At 38.6% G+C, this 18428-nt stretch overlaps 3 protein-coding genes and 1 non-coding gene across 10 annotated transcripts in view; all 4 read right to left on the bottom strand.

Annotated features, from left to right (window-relative positions):
• Positions 1-2: 2 nt before the first annotated feature.
• rpl18 (ribosomal protein L18) lies at positions 3-3216 on the bottom strand. The gene is made up of 7 exons (XM_077720627.1): positions 3110-3216; positions 2472-2558; positions 2260-2367; positions 1386-1484; positions 1188-1311; positions 849-918; positions 3-148 (listed from the first exon to the last, which is right to left on the bottom strand). The coding sequence occupies exons 1-7, from the start codon at positions 3110-3112 to the stop codon at positions 73-75; spliced, it is 567 nt and encodes a 188-aa protein (XP_077576753.1). The 5' UTR covers positions 3113-3216; the 3' UTR covers positions 3-72.
• A 154-nt stretch (positions 3217-3370) lies between these two features.
• Positions 3371-4373, bottom strand: LOC144199440 (mpv17-like protein). The gene is made up of 4 exons (XM_077721076.1): positions 4031-4373; positions 3832-3902; positions 3743-3772; positions 3371-3665 (listed from the first exon to the last, which is right to left on the bottom strand). Exons 1-4 carry the CDS (start codon positions 4341-4343, stop codon positions 3546-3548), a joined length of 534 nt encoding a protein of 177 aa, XP_077577202.1. The 5' UTR covers positions 4344-4373; the 3' UTR covers positions 3371-3545.
• Positions 4374-4912: 539 nt separating this feature from the next.
• trnae-cuc (transfer RNA glutamic acid (anticodon CUC)) lies at positions 4913-4984 on the bottom strand. The gene has a single exon. It is a non-coding gene; the product is annotated as a tRNA-Glu (tRNA).
• Positions 4985-8239: 3255 nt separating this feature from the next.
• Positions 8240-18428, bottom strand: part of myh14 (myosin, heavy chain 14, non-muscle) — a 37092-nt gene continuing 26903 nt past the window's right edge. For 5 of the 7 annotated variants that reach the window (XM_077721383.1, XM_077721377.1, XM_077721380.1 and 2 more), the window contains 17 exons: positions 17826-17970; positions 17541-17747; positions 17349-17453; positions 17113-17265; positions 16327-16575; positions 16137-16250; positions 15199-15297; positions 14917-15129; positions 13823-13984; positions 13603-13731; positions 12959-13047; positions 12757-12880; positions 11613-11821; positions 11441-11549; positions 10617-10789; positions 10422-10445; positions 8240-9384 (listed from right to left, as the gene is read on the bottom strand). In XM_077721383.1, coding sequence (XP_077577509.1) covers positions 9195-9384; positions 10422-10445; positions 10617-10789; positions 11441-11549; positions 11613-11821; positions 12757-12880; positions 12959-13047; positions 13603-13731; positions 13823-13984; positions 14917-15129; positions 15199-15297; positions 16137-16250; positions 16327-16575; positions 17113-17265; positions 17349-17453; positions 17541-17747; positions 17826-17970 — 2494 coding nt within the window. In that variant the 3' untranslated portion in view covers positions 8240-9194. Of the gene's footprint in view, positions 9385-10417; positions 10446-10616; positions 10790-11440; positions 11550-11612; positions 11822-12756; positions 12881-12958; positions 13048-13602; positions 13732-13822; positions 13985-14916; positions 15130-15198; positions 15298-16136; positions 16251-16326; positions 16576-17112; positions 17266-17348; positions 17454-17540; positions 17748-17825; positions 17971-18428 lie in introns of all 7 variants that reach the window. The other 2 variants (XM_077721382.1, XM_077721379.1) reach the window with 2 other exon arrangements.

Genomic DNA, 18428 nt, shown 5'->3' with positions numbered 1-18428 from the left:
CGTTTTTTTTTTTTTTGCTCAGGCAGATTTTTATTTTGAATCGGCTTGTGTGGTAAACAAAGAGAGACTTGTTTAGTTCTTGTAGCCACGGCTGGCTCGGCGACCACGGGCTTTCTCGAATTTCCTGCCCTTGGAACGGATGTAGGGCCTGGAAATGAAAGGTTGGTTAGTCAAAATCACTTCAAAGCCAATTAATTCTCCATGTTTAAATACATTTTAAGTCAAAATTAGCATTGTTTTAGACCTGACGCGAGTTTACAAAATAACCATTACTCAAAACGCCTTTTATAGACAGAGTAAGTGGAGCAGGCAATCCCAGACAAAGAATGCTTTACAGACTAAAATGAGTCTTTTGTTTGAGATTTAAAAAAATAAAATGCACATTTTCCAGACTAGAAGTCCCACATTTTAAACAGTTTAGCCAGGCCTGTTTTTCTCCTCTTTCGAACCACCGACATTGTTATGTTTTCCGACATCTATCTGAAAAACTGTTACGGTAACAAATGCCTATAAAACCTGTTGTTCTCAATTTTACCATTGTTTCTTAAATGTAGTTCTGATAGGGAAAATGTGCCCTCCCAAAAATGACTACAGTGCAACTCCTCTACGTTGTATAAAAATACTGTGCATCTTTCTACTTCATTAAAAAAGTATAATATATATAATATAAAGGACGCTATTTACAAAAATGTGGTGCATCTTTCTACCTCATTAAAAAAATAATATATATATATATATATATATATATAATATAAAAGACACAATTTACTAGAACAAATTTCAATAAATATAAACAGAATAGTCCCAAAATGTTGAAAAGCCTATTAAAACAGTGTGCTGGTACATACTTGGTGTGGCTGTGAGGAGTTCCAGGAGCCTTTCCAAAGTGCCTGTAAACCTCTCTGCCCTTGCGAGGACCTGAGAAAGGGAGACAGAGACCATTTTCAAACAAATCCATCTCACTATGAAGCCCATTGAGACTCCTTTAGGCTTGATGAATTTGACAAAGCGCTAAATCAATTCTTCCATGAAGATGTGGCCTGATGCCAACAATGAAAAACAACGTTCGCGTGGTTAATGTTTCATGAATCGCTCAATGGGAAAGAACATTGCTATCTGGACGTAGGGAACAACAACGGCGAGGAACACGGGCGCCATTTATCCGGTAACTTTTGCTTTGTCCTTACCAGACAGCAGCACTGTGCCCTTTCCTTTGGGTGCAGTCAAAGCCAGCTGGTCAAAGGTCATCACCTGGCCACCGGCTTTCAGGATTCTGCGGCGAGCATCATCGGTCACCCTCAGGGAGCACACCTGGAGAGAACCATGGCATGGTCATGATTGGCGCCTTAGACTTTTGAGTGTCACGGGCGAGGAGAAATGCCGACCTTGAGCTTGGGAACAGTCTGGACCCTGACGTCGTCCGTGATCGTGCCGACAACGACGGCGATTTTGTTTTCACGGCCGGGCAGCTTCATCTTGCGGATCTGCAATTTAATGGAGGACAAATTAAAAAGCCGCGATTGGACTTATGTCTATCACTCAATGGCAAACCTTTCAAAAAATGAAGCACTCCATTAAAAAAAAAAAAAAAAAACATTAAACTAGTGTATCACCCATTCAACCTATTTTCAACTAAAAATAGTATAATGCCCAATAAACCGATTTATTCCACCACTCTTGGCTGTCTTAGATATTACAAATTCATTTAAAAAAGCTCTAATTTAAATAGTTAAAGAACTTCCAGTCTATCGACAAATAAAGCAAATTGATATAATCATCCAGAATGATGCAAATTGCAAAATCAAAATACTGTTATAGTTCGTAGCCTGAAGGAATTTAAAATTGAAATTATTTAATAATTAATTATCAATGTAGATGTCTGCCAACCAATTGGAAATCAGGTTGATTAGATAATTTAGGATTAAAATTAGGTACATTTTAATTTTGTCACCTCAATTCATTAACTGCCATACCAAAACATTAAATAAATTAAAAATATATATACATTTTCTGAAAAAGCTGCAATTGTCCAATACAATCTGATCAGATTTCTGTTCCGGGATATCCCAATTGACAAAAACAAGAGCTCCACTTCATGAAAATTGACAAAAGTGCCTATAAATGCACATTTTTCAACACCAATAACTTCATTTTCCCTCCCACTCCAGATAAATTGAACGGCATGACAAATATGTCCAGATACATACATTTTAAAGCCTTCCTACCCTAAAAATTTAAACTTTTAAGAGTGCCACTGACCAAGCGAGAAATGGAGATGGGAGGCCTGTTGCTCCTGCTCATGAAAAGCCTCTTCAGGACAACCTTGTTGAAGGATGCACTGGAACGGCGGGCCAAGAACCTATACAGCTACAAGACATTTTATTTTAGTTGAAAAACATCATTTCACTCAGAGAAAAAAAGACAATGCATTAAAAAACGTTTTCAAAAGTGTCTCCATGTGTGGAACTTACCTTAACCAAGAGCCTCAGGTAGATATCCTTGCTTTTTGGCTCTTTCCTGTGCACCTTACGGTCCTTATTGTGTCTGATATCGACTCCCTTTCGGAAGAATTAGGACAAAACAGTTCAACATTAGAATCATACATTACGTTGACTGCATCAGTACTTCCTGGAGTACTTAAAACCACAGCCATAAGTCATTATAGGTTTAAAAATATTTTACGAAATGTCATTGAATGCAACCTGAATAGAAACGTAGGATTTACACGTTGACTATCATGCTAGCTGCTAACGGCAGCTAATGACACATAACATGGCGAGTTTAGCAACAACTTTGCAAAATGACATACTAGTTGACAACCAAGACGTAATATTTTTAGATATTAGTCCCCATGTTTAAAATTCGGAGACATTTAAACGTGTGTTTCGTGTCCAACGTCATGACTGAAGACTGGTTGCCAGTCAGCACCGAGAAACGAAGCTAATTCGGTTTGCGGGGTCTTATAGCACGAAAGGTCGGTCGTTTTGAAAAGTCAACCGTCCCCGAAACGAGTTAGTGTTATGATTAAGAAGTTAAACAGTGTAAATTTAGAGGATGGCTGCGGATAGTTTAACTGTTGTGTTGTAAAAATTGAACTTGTGCTACCTACCATCTTGGACTCGGATGGAAAAAGGGAGAGCTAAGGTCTCGCGATAAACATTGTATTGAATCTCGCGTCTGTGATTGGTTCATATGGAAACTGCTTCCGGTAAGGACACGCAACCACTGCGGTGTTCTCAATGGTGCTAATAGCGTTGGGAAGAAGAACTGCATCCATTTTCCTGCAAACGACTGTTGAAATATAGGATATAAAAACGAGTTAAAATGACTAAATAGACTTTATTATAAAAAATTACGCAGTTATATTCAATCCTTTCACCATGTTTAATTTATTTAAATGTTATCACAAAATACATTACAGTTGCCATCATATGACACAATGTTAAGACAACACGTTTTGCATAAGTTGCATTGCTTATTTATTTAAAAATCAATTAAAATGATTGTAAGTGTTTTCTGGTCATGAAATCCCAAAGTTTTGAAATTTATTCAAGTTTGCCGTCCTTCTGCTGTCTGAGATGACACAAGAAGACGGTGAAGACCAGGGCGACACCCCCGAGGAACACGGTTCGAGCCACTGGCGGGACAAAAGTAAAGTTCACCGCCTGCAGTTGAAAAGAAAATGGTGGAAATGAGCAAAAGCTGGCTTGCCGGGAAGCTAGAAATCCAGACCAGATCTTACCTGCATTGTTGACCAGAACACCACACCTGTCTGAAAAGACCATGTTACACCATTGTTAAATTATAAAAAACAAAACTTGTAGTGTTTACCTTGTATGATGTCCAGAATTTGTCCCTCCAGTCTTCAAATAGGTCCTCTTTGCTTTCAAGTAAACTCAAACCTGGAGGGATCATAAACACAATTAAAGCATATACTACAAATAAGTAGGCCCAAATAATTTTGAAAAAAATATATTTAGAAATATATTAGATATTTTGAAATATATAATTCAAAAATCCCTCATCTTACCAACATAAAAGGCGCTAATGGTTAGCGGCGCCGCTACAAGCTGATCCACAACCACCTTCCCCGTCACGGCTTTGACTCCGCCCCCTGGCAGCATCTTCTCCAGCCAGCGCAGCCATTGGTAGTTGAAGTTGGCATGGAAACAGAAGCCCACCGTGGCCACGCGGGCCGTCTGACGCCAGTCCACGCCCGTGGCGGCGCCCCCTGTGCCCAAAAAACGTTGTTGGAAAAGATCAGCCGAAGCAAACAACGCCGTGTAGCCGACCACGTTGCCCAAGTACGGGCGGGCCTTGAAGGCCAGCCAGGCCCTGTTCATGGTGGGGAAAAAAGGAAGTTACAAAAAGGAACTCACGGCCAGGCAGGGAGAAGTCTACGACCTCGTTTCTGATTGGCTACTGAGCTCGAGGAGGAGTTGTAATCAATCTTCGGAGGGGGTTAAAGTTCAGACTCCCCCTGTTCAAGACGCCTGCTGATATGGCGTTTTATCGGCCAGCTGTAGAATAAAAAAGGGGGACAAAAACAAGAAAGCTATTTGAAAAATGACTTCGTAGGAGAGAACTGTTGTCGTGATGGCCTGAGTGCTAAAAGAGAAATGTAGCTAGCTAGCTAGCTAGGTGTCTACTCATGTCTCCTGGGCTAAAAATAGGCTTCCATGGAATAAAGTCAAGTTAAATTAGAAGTATACATAAAGTGGATTCTTTTTTTTGTCATCATATAAACTAAATCAGGTCATTTTTAAAATCTATTGTTATTAAAAGAAACGGAGATCAAGTAAAAACTGAAATTCCCAACTTATGACAAAAATAAGCCTTTTTTTATAGAGAAAAAATGCAAACAGACAGGTTTAGAGTTAGAATGACAACAAAAATTTGTTGAAAAAAAAAATTCCCTGACCGGGAATCGAACCCGGGCCGCGGCGGTGAGAGCGCCGAATCCTAGCCACTAGACCACCAGGGAGTGATGACCTCCGGACTCTAGTTAGTCTTTAAGTACCAGGTTACGCCGAGTTTAAGAAGTTAAATTAATTTAAACTGGCTGTAAATGCTTTCAAAGCCATTGACGGCAATAAACGCCCAATCCATTTTAACACGAATTCCTGAACCTCAATGGTGGCAACTAATTGAACTTTTTGGTTCAAACTAACCCAGCTCAAAGACATACCTACCTCTTGTATTTGTTCCAAATGGTTCCACCTGCTCCTGTGCTGCCTTGGAAATGCTAAAAAAAAAGCAGTTAGCGGGTATTATACAGGTCAATTAAAGCCACTAGCAACTATGTCGCTTCTTCCCTTTAAAAATGTGCTAATGAGGGCCATCGTTTGGCACATCAATTAAGAAGCAAACGGTGGGTTTTGCAGGCAAGCGAGCTTTTGTGAGGACACACAATGACTTTGACTTCTTTGATAATTGCCTGCGTCAGTGGGTGACTACGTGGAAATGGGGAGTCTATTTGGGGTGGGGGCTGGGTGGGTTATGGGGTGGCGTACAAGAAAAGGGGAGACGTCAAGTCGCCCTGATGTCATTCAGGTTGAAAGGACGCGCAAAGGTGGAGGCAGAGGACATCCATCGCTTATTGACAAGCAAAGGAAATTGGGCAAGGTAGGTGGGTTTTGAAAAATTGGATTATCTTGATTTAGGGGGGAAAATTTGACAAATTTATATTAAAAATGTTGGTATTTTAGTTGTCTTGGGTGACAGGAATAGATGTCCAAGTTTGATGAGTTTAGCAGTAATCTGAAGGCAAAAAAATGTAATTATTAACAATTGTATGCATTCTCTAAGAATATATTTTCCCAATTTTTATAATGACATTTCATGTGTACTTTGTTTTTATTTAAGTTTTATTTTATTTTAATTTGTTCAATTCTTACCCCAAAAGGTTATTTTTTACATTTATACATCAAATAATGCCCAATTTTTTATAAATTCAAAATATTTTCTATAAATATACATTTTTATTTGTATAAATATTTATTTTTTAAAATCTGAAAATACATCAAATCTATATATACATACATTTAAATTTATACTATATATTTTTACATTTTAATTTATACTTTTCAGTTACGTGAATTTAACTTAATACTATTTTGGGGTTGCTTTGCTTATTCACGCCCTGGCGTTCAACATAGCAGCCATGCAAAAATCCATCTCAATGACCATGGAAACGGTTTCGGAGCGGGCAGTCCCTTGGGGGCGGGACTTGTACACATTTGTGACATCAGCAGCGGGTCATATGATGAGGACCCTGCAAAAACCACGCAAGAATCGGCCTTCCAAGCGGCAGGTCAACCATCGGCGTTTCCTGCATACCATGATACAGAGGTACGCATCAATGACTAATTAGGGGCGTGGTCTAAATTCAAGGCACTTCATTTCTGTCTCGCTCTTTCCAAACAGGAAGTTTGCCGACATCGAGGCGGCCAATCGGCGACTAGAGTCCGCTCTCTACTTAAAAGAAGCAAAGCCGTCGACCTCTGACCCCGAGGATCCAAGGGAAAATCAAAGTGCCAATCAAGAGAAACAAGACACGCCCTCGATGGACTGCACTGAAAATGCCCCGCCCATTTCCCCAGCGCTTACACTACCCCCGTCATTCTTCGAAAGCTCGGATGATTGTTCAAACTTGAGCGACTGGGCGGACATCTTGGATCTTTTCTTCGAGGACGAGGAAGCCGCGCAACGCGTGGACGACGAGTCGATGGGAAGTGGCGTGCCCGAGCCACTTCCCACGTTGTCCGGCTGCCAGCACGACGTGAGGTGTTCAGGGGGCGTGGCTCAGTCATTTTGGGCCCCGACTTGCTCCGCCTCTACACATCACATTGCCACGCCCCCTCATGAAGATCACCTGACGTTTGAGGACATCCTGGTGGATGTGGAGTCGCTCGAATGTACGTCTTTTAACACGTTTTCTTACCATGATCTTTACACTTAAGACAATTAATGTGGTAAAAACTCATTTTTGTCATTTTCACTTTAACTGGTTATTTTTATGCAATTGTATTTTAACATTGGATGAGGCTAACAAGCTAGCAAGCGCCTGAAAAGTGTATTTTAGTGAAGAAAATGTTTAATTTATGCATAAAATGTGTATTTTAGTGCAGAAAATGTGTATTTTAGTGCAGAAAATGTGTATTTTAGTGCAGAAAATGTTTAATTTAGTGTATAAAATGTGTATTTTAGCAGAAATAGTGTTTAATTTAGTGCAGAAAATGGGTATTTTAGTGCAGAAAATGTTTAATTTATGCATAAAATGTGTATTTTAGTGCAGAAAGTTTATGTTAGGGCATAAAATGTGTATTTGAGTGCACACATTGTTTAAAATAGTGCATAAAATGTGTGTTTTAGTGCAGAAAGTGTTTTATTTAGGGCATAAAATGTGTATTTCAGTGCTGAAAGTGTATTTTAATCCGCCATGTGTGTATTTTCCATTATTTTTTCTTAACAATTCATTTTACTTGCCTCGATTGACGTAACGTTTCTCCAACAAATTAAAATACCTCAATTCACCTCTACAATAGACCCAACTGCATTTTGATATTCCATACGAAAATGTCTTTTCCTGTCAAATCTGTGAAATAAAGCACACAAATACAGGGAGTGAAAATCAACAACATATATTAAAGTGGACCCCGGACAGTGTTTTTTTTTTTTTTTTTTTTATAATACAGCATGTCAATTACAAACAAACGATGAAACAGGAAAAAAATGCATCAAGTTGCACATTAGCCATGAGAAAAAACCACGAAAGAAGAAAACAAAAACCTTTGACAAGCAGCTTGACTTCCACCTTTTTTTGTGTGGTTGAAAATGCACGCGCGTCGACGTGTTCGAGATGCCGATATGGACAAAAAATACCCGCCGCCTGTGTGCAAAGTGCATCCATTATGCAAAGTCATCAAAACACAAAAGTCATTTGCATATTGCCCAGACAAAAATGACAACAAAAAACAAAATGGCGGTCTAACAATTAGGTCCAAAAGGATTTGGGTATTCCAGAATATTAAATTTGATCTTCATAAACCATCAGGAATAATAGAAATATTAACTAATGCAATTAAAAGTGATATTTTCAATTTGTTATCTGATCTAAACCCAATCGAGTATGCATATTTCTTTTGCTAATTTGAGCCCAAATTTTTTTTTGGCTAATGTCTGAAAAATAGAAGCCTTTTGTACGTGAATATTAATAAAAATTCTTCACTGCCAAAAACTTTTGGTCTCCATTTTTATTCCATTTTATGCATTTATTTGAAGATCTTTAAATATGCCAATGAAACGTGCGTAAAAGCGTCATTTAAAACTTAAGTTAAGGGCCAGGGTTAAAAAAAATCACTTTATGACCTATTTTTTTTTTAGTCTATTCTAATCTAATTCTACAATATTTCTATCTAGGCGTCATCCATCATGCTGGATGATGTTAAATTTATTCTATTCTACTTGTTTTAGTCCCTTTTTTCGTTTTTTAAATCCATACGCCGGCTTTCATTTCCAGTTTTTGAATGTGGAAGGTATAATATATTAAGACTACATTGTGCAAGAAGACGCCCCGCTTAAAAAAAGTTCGGCTTTTGGATAGAAAAAAAATGTCTCCCCAGTGAATCAGACTCGTTTATACAGCAAAAAAAGTATTGATCTTGATAAAAATGATATAAACTCAAATGAATGCTTTTTTGTTGAATAAATTACGACTACGTGATCATGTGACCAAGCTCACAAGTCGGTGGCTACTTACGGGTGGGTCCTTTTTGGCTAATTTCCTAATTTGACCAAAACGTGGTCTTATAAAAAGTCCAGTGAATGAATTTTTCCTCCAATTTCCTAATTTTTAACCAAATATAAATGTCTAACTCGTCATTTTAAAGCTGCCCCTTCATTTTGGGTCAAATTAACATCAGTGGTGTGCAACCTGTGGCTCGTGGGCCCTACGTGGACCCGCCAGAACATTTGATGGGTCCAAACGTCCACGGAATAAATAGCAAATTGGGACTTTGAGATAAGTTAGCAAAGCATCTGAATTTACGTGTTGAGAATTTGAATCGCGGCGTTATTTCGTACGCTAAAAAAATCCATCAAAATCGTATTTTTTTGTACTTGTCGAAGGAAAAAAGCAATTCATTGATTTTAGATATTAAACTAGAGTTGTGTAAGTGTGTGTGTGTGGTACATCACTGTTGTACGTTGTTGACAGTGTAGGGTGGCGGATTTGGGTCCAGGTTCTGCTCAGAGGACGGAGTCGGGGTTCGAGGAATTAGCGAAGACGGCGAGGCAGGCGGCTCTTCGGAATCCGAGTTGTCCAACGAGTAGTCCTCCACCAGGGCGCGACGTCCGCGCATTGCTAGCGGCAAGGGAGCGCGTCTGCATAGCCAAAAAATAAAGCTCTTTTTTAGTGATGTCCCGATCCGATACTCGGTATCGCTAATCCAGATTGAGTATTGGATTTGGTCATAAGATTCCATTCGGGATTCAAACATATTCAGATATGATTTTTGGATGCTGGAAATCTAACCACGAGGCAATCATGTTGGAATACTTTAAAAATGAATGATAGTAATAGAGTATCGCATCATAATTAAAAACTGAGCATTTATACCACTTTACTACCGTATTTTCAGGACTATAAGGCGCACTTAAAAGTCTTCAATTTTCTCCAAAATAGACAAGGCGCCTTATAATCCAGTGTGCTTTATATATATGGACCAATATTAAAATTGTCATCATGATAAAATAAAATAAATCAGTCGATAGGGTACACCATCCTCTACAGCCCCGGCTCTACCATTTCCCCCCTAGAAAAAGTACTGCTTGGATATATAATTCTTTAAATAGTAGCTAGCTACTAGCTAGCTACTATTTGCGAATGCATTGTGGCCGCCTGTACTAACGTATAAAAAAACTCAGCGTTTTCGAAGACAGATTTGGACAATTGTTCAATTCGGACACAGAAAATGAGGACTTTGATGAATTTGGGGTAAAATGGCTAAACAAAGTACTCAGTTTTGCTTCTGTTGCCTTTTTAAAAACATGTTTTTAGCGTGTCTGTATGTTTAAGTATGCGTCTTTAAAAACGGTGGGTCCTTTGTGTGTCCAATACAGAAATAGCACTTGTTACTGACTCTGCGCCTTTAAATGCGATGCGCAGAATAGCCGTGAAAATATGGTCAATTTCAATTTTAAATAATACTGATAAAATATAGGTATTGACTGCGATTGGCTGACCACCAATTTAGGGCATCCCCCACCTAAAGGCAACTGGGATAGACTCCAGCACCCCCTCACCTAGTGAGGATAATGAATGAATGATGGATCAAATTTTGAAATCATCGGATCAGAAAAAAACATAAAAATGAGCATTTGGACATAATAAAGCAGAACAAAAAAACACAATGACCTACTGCTCTTGTCTCCGTTCGGGGACGCTGATTGGTGGGGTGACGTGGACAGATGGGACATTGTTAGATGAGGACAAATGGATGCGATGAAAAGGAGGAGGAGCAAAGTAAAAAAATGTTAATGTCAAGGGATAACTTAAAAGGCGGAGTTAATGAACAGGTAAAAACTGGGAGTGAGGGGAGGCGGGGCTTATGTACCTGAGCTGATTGCGAAGGGTGGTGATTTCACGCATTCTGCTCTGGCTGTTTTCCGTCAGCTCTTCCAGTTCTCGTTGCAATTTCCTCTTTTGCGCGTTGGAACGCGAGTTTTCCTCTTCTACTTCTTCTAGTTGACGCTTCAGCTGTCTCAGGCGAACCATGGATTTGTCCAGCTATAAAAGAGACGCAACAATTGTCACCATAAGTCCATTTTTTGAATCTTTTACAATATTGGTAATGACGTGAATCTTGCCAGAATTGCACTTGTTCTATTGTGAGCCATTTTCAATGTTATATTCCGACTAATTACACAATAAAGATAACAAATATCAACAGACTATCATTTCCCATACTATAATTCTTCCCACGGAACAGGTCATTGATTTCAACTATGCAGAGGCAAACCTTGACATAAAATATTTTTATTGTAAACCTTCAAAAGCGATGAATCATTTATTTTTGAATACGCTATCTGTTTATAGATCTAAAATAATGTTTATTTTAGCTTATTTTAATATATTTTTTTAGATTCTACAAAATGATTTTTGAACTAAAATCACAGAAAAAATTGATTAAAAAAATGACAATTATTGATTTAAAAGTGAGGAAATCAGAAAATTTAATATACATCTACTCTTCAATTTAATTTGATCCTAAAAAAGAAAGTCGGCACATATGATTTACTTTCTCGGACCACACAAAATGATGCGGCGGACCAGATTTGGCCCCCGGGCCGCCACTTTGACACCTGTGCATTAGGGCATCTTGTTAAAATTGAAACGAAAACCCAATTCTACCTACATTTCATTCCTATTTGCACTTACCTGGTCTCTATATTGATCGGCGTGCCTCCTCTCATCTTCGGCCTGCATCAACACCTCCTTCAGTTTCTTCTCAGTTTTCCTCACCAGCTTGTTGGCCATTCCGCGCTCCCTGGCAGACCATAATATCAATCACTGTGCATTTTCAGAGCGTGGAAGTGTTTGTGTGGCTCACTGTCGCTCTTGTTCTAGCTGCTCCTCCATCGATTCAATTTTAGCCTCCAGGGCGGCGACGCTGAGCCTGTGTTTGCCCCGGACAGTGCCCTCCAATTCCTCCAGTCGTGTCTTCATGTCCTTGTTGTGGCGCTCCAGCTGCTCCCGAGCCGCCTCGGCCTTCTGAGCCACCGTTCTCTCGCCTTGCAGCTGAACGGTCAGCGCCTCCACCTAATCCAGAAAAATCCAGTTCATACGACCAATCAGACTCGGGTTGGTTCGCGGGCCACTTTAACGTCAACTTGATTTCACGTGGGCCGGACTATTTTAGATATAATATTTAGATTTTTTTTTTTAAATAAATGGATTAAAAGCCCTGAATATCCAGTTTTTTTATAGATCTAAAACAATGTTTATTTATTTTTTTTATAATAGATTTTTAGATTTTACAAAATGATTTTTGAACTAAAAACACAGAAAAAAATGATTAAAAAATGACAATTATTAATTTAAAAGGGGGGAAATCAGAAAATATAATATACATCTATACTCTTCATTTTAATTTGATCCTAAAACAGAAAGATGCCACTCATGATCACAAAATGATGTGGCGGGCCAGATTTGGCCCCCGGGCCGCCAATTTGACACCCAATTTGTTTTAAGTAAAAATAACATAAAATGAATGACTATTTCCTTAAAGAAAATATGATTTCATGACAAGGGTACTGTTCAAAAGTACAAAAAAAACTTGTTCAAGTGTTTAGTTAAATAAAGGTTGAGAATGAAAAAATAAATGATCAATTACATATATTAATGATCAAGTACAAATATAAATGATCAATTACCAATATAAATGATCAAGTACTAATATAAATGATGAACTACTAATATAAATGATCAATTACTACCAATAAATGATCAAGTAAAAAAAATAAACGATCAATTACTAATATAAATGATCCATTACTAATATAAATGATCAATAACAAATATTAGTGATCAATTACTAATATAAATTATCAATTCCTAAAAAAATGTAGTGGAAGCCACGAAAATTGAACCATGAAATGGCGAGGGATTACTATAAATAGTACCCACAAATAGTTGTTTCAATATTGACAACAAATACATTTACACTAGTCCAATAAATTCCAATGTGAACCAACCTGTAGCGCCATCTTCCTTTGTCTCTCGGACAGAAGCTCGGCGTTGGTCTGTTCTTCCTCCAACTCTTCCTCCAGCTGGCTCACTCGCATTTCTAACCTGCGCTTCTCTTCAAATAGCGCCGTTCTGCAAAAAAAAAATGGCCTCACCTCAAATAACCGTTTGACTCAAAAAATTCCAAAAGATGGACCACCCGATACAGACTTTCCGGAGCTGTTGTTGACCATGTCGTCGGCCATTTCGTCTCTTTCCTGCTGAGCCTGTCTTCTCTGTCGGTCGGATACTGTCAGCTCCTGTTTGTACAAACGTTAGCCTCGTTAGCTTAAAAGCGCTTAGGCACTGGTGTCAAAGTGGCGGCCCGGGGGCCAAATCTGGGCCGCCACATCATTTTGTGTGGCCCGAGAAAGTAAATCATGAGTGCCGACTTTCTGTTTTAAGATCAAATTAAAATGAATATTATAGATTTATATGATTTTTCCCCTTTTAAATCAATAATTGTCATTTTTTTATCATTTTTTTCTGTGTTTTTAGTTCAAAAATCATTTCATAAACTCTAATATAGATGTATATTATATTTCCTGATTTTCTCTCCTTTTAAATCAATAATTGTACTTTTTTAATCATTTTTTTTAGTTCACAAAATATTTTGTAAAATCTAAAAATATATAAAAATATTTTCTGTTTTCCACTTTAATATGGAACATAATGACTAATCCTTTAAATTCCTTTAATAAAAAAAAGCTCAAATAAACATTGTTTTAGATCTATAAAAAAATGGAATATTTAGGGCTTTAGATCCAATTATTTTAATCCATTTATAAAAAAAATGTAAATATTATAAAACTTACCTCAGTGAGCTGCAGGACTTCAGCCTCGAGTGTTTGAATTTTCTTGTCATTATCTTTGGATTGCGCGATGACCTCATCTCGAGTAATCTTGGACTCGTCCAATTCCCGAAGCGCCTCCTTCAGTTGAGCCTGAGACAGATACACGAAAATATTTCAGATGGCATCAAGTTGTAGTGAATGGGCATGACCACGGACGGATGGAGGTTTTCGATTTGTTGACCTGGAGTTTGCGCAGGTGCTTGACGGCCTCCTCCTTGCTGCGACTGGATGTTTCCACCTGAGCTTCCGAGTCCTGCAGTTCCACTTCCAGTTGCTTCTTGGTCAGGACGGCCTGGGAGCGCTGACTGCGCTCCTCTTCCAACTGGATCTCCAGTTCTCGCACCTGATGACAAATGTGCAAACAACTGTATAAATATATATGCTATATCGATATATATTTTTCTAATTATATTCTTAGATGTCAAAATTAATGTAGTTTGGCATTTTATCTGTTTATCTTTTCTCTATTTTAAAATAAATGACTGGCGTAATGGCGTTTTGTGGGTGCTCGGACTTTTGGTCGCCGGTCTTTTGGTGACAGAGAGTAAGTACTGTTGAAACCAGCTCTCAAAATTATATTCATGAGTGTTTAATATCTAATTACTGTTCAAAACAGTACATATTTAGATATTAAACATCTCCCATGAATATGATTTTGAGAGCTGGTTTCAACAGTACTTAAATATTAAACAGTACTTAAATATTAAACAGTACTTAGGTATTAAACAGTACTTAGATATTAAACAGTACTTAGATATTAAACAGTACTTAGATATTAAACAGTACTTCAATATTAAACTGTACTTAGATATTAAACTACTTAGATATTAAACTGTACAAAGATATTAAACAGTACTTGGATATTAAACAGTACTTGGATATTAAACAGTACTTGGATATTAAACAGTACTTGGATATTAAACAGTACTTTGATATTAAACAGTACTTTGATATTAAACAGTACTTAGATATTAAACAGTACTTAGATATTAAACAGTACTTAGATATTAAACAGTACTTAGATATTAAACAGTACTTAGATATTAAACAGTACTTAGATATTAAACAGTACTTAGATATTAAATTCTCTAATGAATATAAAGACCAGCTACCAAAAGACCAGCGACCAAACGTCCGGTGACGCCTTTTGAGCATGTCAAGTCTAATTTATGCGCATATAAGCCGTACCCTCGATTCAGTCATCTTTTTTATGTGACAAATATGGGATATTTTTTAGAATCTCGACAAATCAATCAATAAATGAGGCATGTGTACCTGCTTGCTGAGGGCCCTCCTCTTCTCCTCTCCCTTCTCCTCACTACTACTGAGTTCCCTCTCAAACTGAGCCTTCAGGGCCTGCAGGGTGACCTCCAACCTCAGCCTGGAGTTCTCGGCCTCCGTTAGTTCCTCTTCCAGCTCCATCGTCTGAGTATGGAGGCTCTCTGCTTCTGCTTCCAGGGCTCTGCGGGTTCTCTCCAGCTCGTGGACCTTAACGTGAGAAAATTAGTGTAAACTCAAATGACAAGAATAGCATAGAAATAGAAATAAAAGCCTTACATTCTTGCCAACGTCATCCTGCTGGTTGACTAGTTGTTCCATTTCCATGCGAAGCTGCTTGTTGGACCTCTCTAGCTCATCTCTCTGGTCTTGGGCTTCCTACAAATAAGGTGATCATTTGTTAGTAACTCAGAGATACCCAATGTAGAGATGGAGGTATTAATCGTTTGAGAAATCAGAAATATATGGGATAATTAGCTCAATTAATGGAGTATAGCTGTACACTTAGCATTCACAATGTACCCATTGTGACTGCCTGGGTAGCTAGCGCTAGCCTCGTGCACAATATGAACAAATGTCAAAATGTGGTCATGATAGACGAAAGTTATGTCAGAGTTGGAATTTTAATGAACTTAAGTATGTATAATTATGCCCCCATGAACACCATACAAATCTTGCCAAAAAAAGCAGAGTTGCCGTTTAATATACCCGGGTATATTAAATGGCAGGGGTACCGTATTTTCACAACTATAAGGCGCACTTTAAAGTCATAAATTTTCTCCCAAAATAGACAGGGTGCCTTATAATCCAGTTTACTTTATATATAGAAAAAAAATAAAAATGTATAATTCATTGAGGGTGCGCCTTATAATGTGGTGCGCCTTATAATCTATAAGACCCAGTGCATTATAAGGCGCACCCTCAATGAATGACATTTTTCCATATATAAGGCGCACTGTATTATAAGGCGCACTATATTATAAGGCGCACTATATTATAAAGCGCACTGGATTATAAGGCGCACTGGATTATAAGGCGCACTGGATTATAAGGCGCACCGTCTATTTTGGAGAAAATTTAAGACTTTTAAGTGCGCCTTGTAGTCGTGAAAATGCGGTGTATTAAATGGCGCACAAACGGGAGGCTATAAAAAAAGCAAAAATCATTTAATATATCCGGGTATATTAAACAGCAAAATATACAAGTGAATGAAATACCTGCAGAGCTCTGGACAAGGCCAGATAACGCGTCTCCTTCTCTCGACTGTCAGCTTCGGCTCGGTCCTTCTCCTCGGCCAATCGAGTGCTTACTGCTTTCTCCTCGGCCACACACTGCCAAGTAACAAGCGACGTTTGAGTGCCAGATATGGCTTTTTTGCGGGAATTTTAGGTTATAACTGCTCCATACCTGGTCAAATTTCTTCTGTCTTTTCTCCAGAGCAGTGCAATTCTGCCTTTCACGTTGCAGGGCCAGAGTCAAGTCCTCAATCTCCTCCCTGAGGCGCTCACGCTGCCTTTCCACACGGTCTTTCTCCTCTTCTCGTTGTTTTTCCCTTTGCATGGTGGCGTCTAGTTCCCTCTGGATTTTTCTGCGGGATTCTTCGCTGGTTTCTGCTGTACCGTTGACTTCCTCCACTTGTTTACGCATCTCGGAGAGCTGGGAAATGGAGAGATAGGGAGGTTATTTTGGGGGGAGAAGGGGTGCTGGATTTGGGTTAGTCTTGAAAAGTATGCAGGCAACTTTACAGGTTTACAGCACTAAAAAATGAAAAAAAATAATCATTTGGCTAGTATTTTTAATTTATAAATAGATTAAAAGAACCGGATTAAAAGCCCTGAATATTCAGTTTCTAATAGATCTAAAACAATGTTTATTTTAGCTTTTTTTAAATATATTTTTAGATTTTTCAAAATGATTTTTGAACTAAAAACACAGAAAAAAATGATTAAAAATGACAATTATTGATTTAAAAAGGCGAAATCAGGAAATTTAATATACATCTATACTCTTCATTTTAATTTAATCCTAAAACGGAAAGTCAGCAGTCATGATTTACTTTCCCGGGCCGCACAAAATGATGCGGCGGGCCAGATTTGGCCCCCGGGCCGGCACTTTGACACACATGGTCGATAGAGTAAAAAAAAACAACAATATCCATGTATGATATATTTGAGTGTGGTCAACGAGGCTTACCTGTTGACTATGAGTCTGAATCTGCCGAGTCATTTCTCTGGATTTTTCCTCTTCTTCCTCCAACCTGTCCGTCAATCCATTCCTCTCCTCCTCTAACGCTCGCACCCGAGTAGCCAGAGACAACTTCTGCCGAGTTTCTTCTTGCAGCAGATCCTTGGAGGGGGCGGGGCATAAGAGAATGTGAGTAGGTTTTGATTTTCCCCCACAAAAAAACATGACCCTGACATATTTATTACCTGCGCATCATGAAGCTGACTCTCCAAACCGGAGACTTCTTTAGATAAACGTAGGGATTTGCTGTCAAACGTGGACAAATTGCTGGAGAGAGATTCAATTTCACTCTGGAAAACAAGAGTACATTTTTTTATGGGATGGATTCTGTAAAAAATGGAAAAGTTTATGTTTTTTTGATGATTTTTTTTCTTTACCTGAAGTTTTTGCATCCTATCTTCTCTCTCTTCCTTCTCCTGGTCGGCCTGAGACAGTCGAACCGTGAGTTCCTGCAGTTGACTTTCGGCTCTCTTCCGTGCCCGGTCGCTCTCGGTTCGGCTAGCCTGGAGTGTCTTCAACTCTGAGGTCAAACTCAGCTTCTCTTCTTCCAAGACCACCTTGGCTTTCTCCAAGGATTGACGAGCCTAGATTGACAGTCCAAATTTAGAGATGGTTGCTCTGTTTTTTTTAATTTTATTATAGAAAAGAAACAATCCACTCACCCTTTTGTTGTTGTCCAGCTGCTCCTGGAGGTTGTCAACGGCAGAGCTATGCTTGACCCGCAACTCTGACAGTTGAACCTCGTGGCGACGTGTTTCGTCTTCCACGCAACGCTGCAGGTCGTTCAACTCGGCCTCCCGACGAGATCTGCGCAAATTCGAACTCAATGTACCGTATTTTCACGACTATAAGGCGCACTTAAGTCTTAAATTTTCTCCAAAATAGACAGTGCACCTTATAATACAGTGCGCCTTATATATGGACCAATACTAAAATTTTAATATATTTGGGAATAGATTGTGGCCGCCTGGACGAACGTATAAAACTTAATGTTTTCGATGACTTTTTTGGAGAATTGTTCCATTCGGACACAGAAAATTAGGACTTTTGATGGATTTGTGGATGATGATAACGCGAGTACATTGTAAAATGGCTAAGTAAAGTACAACCGAACTCAGTTTTGCTTCCGTTTAACTTTTTAAAAACGCTTTTTTAGCGTTTTTCCATATGTTTAAGCTGGTGTATGTTTTGCCTTGCCTTGGCTACGTATTTAAAAACAGCGCATCCTTTGTGTGTGTCAAATACAGATATAGTACTCGTTACTG

Source organism: Stigmatopora nigra, chromosome 7 (assembly GCF_051989575.1).
Source record: "Stigmatopora nigra isolate UIUO_SnigA chromosome 7, RoL_Snig_1.1, whole genome shotgun sequence".
Classification (NCBI taxonomy): Eukaryota; Metazoa; Chordata; class Actinopteri; order Syngnathiformes; family Syngnathidae; genus Stigmatopora; species Stigmatopora nigra.
The sequence above is the reverse complement of the archived record's forward strand: the minus strand, read 5'-3'. Positions and strand labels throughout refer to the sequence as shown.